Source organism: Gavialis gangeticus, unplaced genomic scaffold (assembly GCF_001723915.1).
Source record: "Gavialis gangeticus isolate Ggan-Ray unplaced genomic scaffold, GavGan_comp1, whole genome shotgun sequence".
NCBI lineage: Eukaryota > Metazoa > Chordata > Crocodylia > Gavialidae > Gavialis > Gavialis gangeticus.
The window spans coordinates 43,323,911-43,330,608 of record NW_017729030.1 but is presented as its reverse complement, the minus strand read 5'-3'; the positions used below and the strand labels follow the sequence as shown (position 1 = coordinate 43,330,608).

The 6,698-nt window shown below is 40.0% G+C and overlaps 1 protein-coding gene across 5 annotated transcripts in view; it reads left to right on the top strand.

Annotated features, from left to right (window-relative positions):
- CLGN (calmegin) overlaps positions 1-6,698 on the top strand; it is an 85,283-nt gene that overhangs the window by 57,210 nt on the left and 21,375 nt on the right. For all 5 annotated transcript variants that reach the window (XM_019522114.1, XM_019522115.1, XM_019522112.1 and 2 more), the window contains exons 8-10: positions 2,838-3,027; positions 3,444-3,557; positions 4,617-4,773. In XM_019522114.1, the coding sequence (XP_019377659.1) occupies positions 2,838-3,027; positions 3,444-3,557; positions 4,617-4,773 (461 nt within the window). The remainder of the gene's footprint in view (positions 1-2,837; positions 3,028-3,443; positions 3,558-4,616; positions 4,774-6,698) is intronic.

The following is a 6,698-nucleotide window of genomic DNA, read 5'->3' as shown; positions in this document are numbered from 1 at the left end:
TAGGGTCTGGAACCAGCTTCCATGTGAGGTGGTGCAGGCTCCCACCCTGGGGGTTTTTAAGAGGAGGTTGGATGACCACCTTATTGGGGTCATTTGACCCCAGTGCTCTTCCTGCCATGACAGGGGGTCAGACTAGATGATCTGCTCAGGTCCCTTCCGACCCTAGAAACTATGAAACTATACACAACTCAGAATCAGGACAGAAATTATTTTAAAGAATAAAATTCAAATATGTTATAATAGGTGTTTGATTCATAGTATATGATTTGTCTCTTATCTATAATTTGTTAAAACCATAGGTTCTAGAGGACTTTACATGTGTGACCCTTGACAGCTCACCAAAACTCGTTAAGTGGCCCTCTAGCCAAAATAATTGCCCACCCCTGTTCTAATGTTATACATGTGATTGACAACACAGCTAAAATAATATATTTTTTATAGTAAACAGCTGGCATGCAGGAGCAAGTTTATTTTTTGACTTTCAGAATTGTTTATTAAATCTAGTTTTGCAGCTAGTAAAAACTGCATTTGACAGATGTCTAAATTTAATTCATTTATACTGTATAGTAGGTTTGAGTATTTGACTGGTCAAAAGTACTTGGTCAACTGACCAGTCAAAAATGGTCAAATATTGTCAAATAATGGTCAGGTATTTTAAGCATTAATTTATTAGAATAGTAAAGAGAGACTTTAGCTTCAGAATGTTAGATACTTAAGCTAATTAGAAAAAAAAAGTGAGTTAAATGTTATTGTGCCTGCTCCTAAATGGTCTGACTCCTGCAGAACCAAGGGACAGAGCCTTCACTCCTTACATTGTTAATAGAGAACAGTACAATGCAGTAAAAAGCATAGGCTGCCACCCACACAAGGGCATTCTTGGTTCATGGAATATTTGTCATTTTTGACTACAGTTAATTAACATTATTTGACCAGCCAACTGGCCATCTTGCCAAACCTAGTTATAGATTCTTCTACTCCGTTTGGCATGAGTGAGACCTTGCCTGGAGGTACTGTGTCCGTTTTTGAAGGGTGGTTATAAAGAGGATAATAAACTAGTCTTTGTTTCATCAGGAAAGGACAAGGAATAGTGGTCTTGGATTGCTACAAAGGCAATTTAGGTTGGATAGTAGGAATAACTCTATTACTGTGATGGTAGTTAAGCATAGGAACAGGCTGCCTAGGGAGGCTGTAGAATCTCCATCCTTAGAAGGTTTTAAAAGCAAGTTAGACAGACAGCTGGGACGGCTTAGACAGGGGATTCTCTTTTGAGCCATGGTTAGGCTCAGTGACCTCCTGAGGACCTTCCAATCTTGCTTTTCTGTGATACTATAGAAACTGGAGATCAAAATAAGAATAATAAAAAACAGACCTGTTTTAGAGTAGTATTTTGTGTCATGCTACTTGTATAGTTATGCACTGGAATGGTTGTTTTAACATGTTTAGTGTTCAGTGTTTTATTTATGAATTTCTGACACCCAGGTTGGGCTGGTAGCATTGCCTAGTCAAGCTGCCTAATACTTCCCATTTCTTAAAACTAAGTTTTTGGCTGCTTAAGTCTGTGGGCATAATTTTCTATGCCTAGTGCCAGCACTGCTGTGAACTGTTTTTTGGGAAAATTTCAGTTGTATCAGAGAATGAGAGTTGGTACAAATCTTGTTTTTTGCCCCTTGTTTTTTCAAATAGTGGTTGAAATTTGGTAGCAGGAGGTGGTTTTGTGGTGGTGGGTAGTGGGGGTGAAAAACTGCACAAACTCAGAGATTGTCTTAAATGTTAGCAGCTAAATTCCCTGAATATTTAGTCTGCTTTGGGCATGTTCTACCTTGGGGTGGAACAGCATCTTCTCTCATTTTATAGTTTTAGGATTCTGAGAGATGTGCTAGATCCAGGTCCAGGCACCCAAACTAAGTATGGAGATACTCTTGTGCTCTTACTGCCCCTCTGTTGAGCCCAATCAACAGGGAGAAGGAAGTCTCAAATACAAAGGGAACAAGACATGGAACCTGAACTGCAGGGAAGGTTAAGGACTAGTTTGGGATAAGGAATTGGATGGGAGACTGAAATTCAGAGAAGGAATTGTGAAGGAAAATTAATATTCTGGTTCTGAGAGAAGTATGTGTGTGTGGAGAACTGACTAGAAGCCAGGTGGTTGGCTCGAGTGGCAGACATATAGGCACTGAATCTAAAGTTCCTGCTCCTGCTAATGATTCCATGCAGTTGTTGGTACAATGCCACATTATGAGATTTTTCAGTTTGCTTAAAAAAAAACAACCCTAGAGTTTACACAAAAAAGTAAATAAATGTCAGAATTAATGTGCAACCTTAATTCAGTCACCTTGTGAGTATGCACTATGATACCAATTATGATTAATACATTACATACTTTGTTTTTGCACAGGACCACTGACCACTGCCTCACTGATTGTGCATGATCAAGTGGCAATTTATAGCTTTTGAACAGCTGACTCTACAGTGGTGTGAGACAAAACAGGGCATGACTATTGTGAAAGGCCAAAACAGATTAAATATTTTTGCCTAACTTGTACTTTATTAACAATGTATCTTGAGTTCATTTTTGGGAGAAATTCAATGAAAGTTATTTGGTAGAGAAAACAAATACATTGAATACTAAATAAATGGTGGGGGAGAGACTAAATGTGCAAAACTGGTGATAAAAGTATTCTTGAAGTATCTCAGGAAACAATTCAGAATGTGTGTATTATTTGCTGTTTATGAGGTTGTGTGTGCATGCATCTACCTATACCTTTTAAGCAAAAATTTTCTCAGAATGCACAATTCCTTTATTTCATTTCTGTTTAACATATTTGTTGTAATTTTAGTGCTGAAACCAGATGATACATTTGAAATGTCAATTGACCAAACAGTTGTCAGCAAAGGAAGTTTGCTTGAAGATTTGGTTCCTCCAGTAAACCCTCCACAAGAAATAGAAGATCCCAATGATAAAAAGCCTGATGATTGGGATGAGAGAGCAAAGATTCCTGACCCCAGTGCTGTCAAACCAGATGATTGGTGCGAAAATATATTCCATTTTTCTGTACAAATATAAGCCGTTTATTAATTTTTTGTGGGTTTGCAATATTACATTATGCATTTGACAGTTATTTATGTCTAGCCAATTCCATGGTTTCTACTGTAATCATTTTCTTTAATTGGAAGATTGTGTCTTGCAGTAAGAGAAAAGCGTAAGAAAAATTTATTCTGAAACTGCAAGTTCATAACATTGGTTTGGGGCTGTTGTAGTATCTTGAAACTAGCTCCTTTGGATATTCTAAGATGCAGAGGGGAGCTACATACCAAACTGCAATGATTTGTGTGCCTGATTCTTCTTCGACTGGCTTCATGTTAGCTGTGTTCCTTTGAACAAAACTGTAATTCTAAACTAGACAGTTACCTTTTCTTCTAATAATATCAGTCTGTAATTAAAGGGATGAAGATGAACCTGCCAAAATGGAAGATACTGATGCAGTCAAGCCTGAGGGATGGCTTGATGATGAGCCAGAGTATATTTCAGATCCCAATGCAGAAAAACCAGAAGATTGGTAAGAACTTATTCAATCTGTGCAGATCTTTTTTTCAGAGGTATTATAGATAAAGCCTCAGACATTCTGTGGCAAATTAGGGACCAGGGAACAGAATTTAAGTCCAGATTCTGGTGTCCTCTTGGATGCAATAAATTAAAAATTCTGAGGTATGTTAAAATGTTTATTTGGCCTTATTTCTTAAAATGTATGTAAATGATAAGTGTAACTTGTGCATTAATCCTATTATTTTGATATTGAATGTATTTTATGATGTACTCACAGGTTATTTTCAATGTTCTGTATAAATTTGTATTCCCATTATATAACTGCATTATAAAAATGGTCACTGGAAAGGCCAGAGGCTTTGGTTGCTAGGTAAGAGAAGATATTCAGGGCTTTGGGCAACTATAGGTAGCAATTCAGGACTGTAAGAAAAGCATATTAGCTACTCTTGTCTGCTAAAACAATAAGCAATTGAAATATTTAACAAAATTGACATTTGAATTGTCATCCAACTGAAATAATGACTAGGACATTTCCCACTGGACTCTAGACTACAGCAATGCTGCAGACTTTCTACAGACACAGAAATAGTTTCACACCAGATGTTATATTTTTAAATTTTTCTTTGCAAATAACTGTAAAAGCAGCACTTTTTAAAACAAGAGCGTATCATGCAGTGCTGTTCTTTGGCAAGAATTGGGGAAAATTCTGACCCTCTGATTGGGGCCATCCCTGGTGGGGAGGGGTGGCAAATCAGGGCGACCACCCCAGGCCCCACGCTTTGAGGGGCCCTGCGGGACCAGACAGAGCAGCCATGGCAACTCCATACTGCTGCCGACTTCACATCCGGCCGCTTAGCACCACCCTCTGCTGCCGAAACTGCCACCAGCTTCCTCACGTCTGGGGTGGGGCCCCACGCAGGCTGATTTGCCCTGGGCCCCACACCCTGCTCGGATCGTCTCTGCCTCTGGTATTGCAAAACATGTAGGCTCTGATTGTGGTTTAGATACTGGACTTAAGATCAACCTGTTAGTGGAAGCTTTATAAATGTCAGTTGCTTATTTCTTTCTGCAGGGATGAAGAAATGGATGGTGAATGGGAAGCCCCACAGATTCCTAATCCAAAATGTGAGACTGCACCTGGTTGTGGAGAGTGGGTGCGTCCTATGATGAATAATCCAAATTATAAAGGCAAATGGAAACCACCTATGATAGAAAATCCAAATTACCAGGTATTCTTTATCGTGCTCATTATTCAGATATGCTATCATATTTGCTTGATTAGAAGACAAGGGTTTTTTCCCCCATTTGACTGGTGGTGGGGAGAAGTCCCTCACCTTACAATCGAGTATGAAATGGTGGAGGGGAAACTGGGTCTGGGTCAGGGCTGGGGCCACGGCTGAAGCCACAGGTACTGCCTACCCCCACCCAGCCTCTGCACCCTCTGCCACGCCTCTTGCGCAGCCTCAAGCCCCAGGTTACCTCCAACACCACTTCTCCCCCTCTGCCGCATTCCTCCTTAACTTTGCTCCACACTGGAAGGCTCCATCCTCGCTGCAGTCTGGAGCGCAGTCTTTATGTGCCAGTCTAGCCCTGTAGCAGCAGTGCCAACTCCGTGCCGCTGCTACAGGTCTGAGTTGGAGCGATGCTCAGTGCCTTCAGGCTGCAGCAGGGAAGGAACCTGCTGGCGCAGAGCAAAAGTAAGGGGGCTGCAGGGTCAGGCAAGGGTTAAAGACTTTGGGGAGGGTGAGACAGGAGGAAGCTGTGGGGCAGGCAAGAACCTGAGTCTGTGGCGGAAAGAAGCAACATGACGGGAAGGGGGATCAGGAGCCTGAGGCTGCTATGGGGGCAGGCGCAATGTTGGGGCTAGGGCAATTTTAGCTCTTACATCATGGTAGAATGTTTCATCAGCCAATTACCATTGCTTTTGTAAAACTAGTAAGGTTAACTGCATGTATGATCATCTTTCTAAAATGTACAATACAGGCTATAATGAGGGGTCTTTGTTAGAAACATAATATTCTGGCCAACGTGATAGGCAAAGGGATGCAAATTAGCAAAAATTATTTTTATTAAAATATCCACCTGCATCAGTTGGAAAGTAATTGAGTAGTCCTTGAGCAATGGTATCCTTATACCATTGTACCACGTAATGATAGGGATACTCATGTAATCCACAAAACAGAAATTGTTTAGCTTGCTTTATATTTTGAGATACTGAAGTGTAAACATCTGGAAGCACTATGCTTGGGGATATATAGTATAATATAATATAGTATAATATTCCTCTTCTATTTTTCTCAACTTCTGAATCATCTACTATTTAAATTTATGATAGCAAATGTATAGTAATGCTCTGATGGATGTTCAGACTATTTAATTTTCTGAAAGAGAGATTAGCTGTTAAATTATAATTGGTATTGGCATGCCTATACAATTTTAAGGAACAAAAGTAGTTTTCCATTCCAGAAAAATGTGTTTGACCAGCTTTTTCAGTAAGGATCCTGAATTCTTTTGATTATCCTTCCTGTAAATGAAGGACATAGGTTGGCCAGATTTTCTTCTCAGTTAAAAGACTTCTTGTTGAACAAAGGCCCATTTCAAGGGAATATTTTTGAGATTTTAATCTATGACTTTTATCCCATTCTTTGGTTTTGGAAGAGCCATCCTAGAGATGTAACTACTTTTCTGGCGGATGAATCTTCACTGGGACAGGACAGACATAACTGTTACAGTGGGATTCAATTCTGATGGTTTAACCTGTTCTATTTAATGGTTACATGTGCTGCTGTATCTTTGTTTTGTTCTTATTTAAAGTTTCAGTGGTATAGCTTACACTTTTTACGTGTAGAAAACAGAGATGTAGTTATATTGGATAGAAGCATCTTAGTGGCAATTCTACCCCCACTGTCCTCCATAAAGTGGTCTAGCTAGAAGCAGAACTTAGCTGGGAGTTCCAAATTAATAAAGCAGCTCATGATTTATGAAAGTTGTATTGCAGCAGCCAAGCTATGGTGGTGAGTTAGAGCCAGGGCCTGGTATGCAAGCAGCTGGCATTGGGAGGAGGTGAGGATGGTGCAGGTTTCCCACCACTCTGGTGCATTATTCCTTGTGCTGCTGACTGTGTCATTACTCCTTGGTGGTGTGGCCTCCTTTG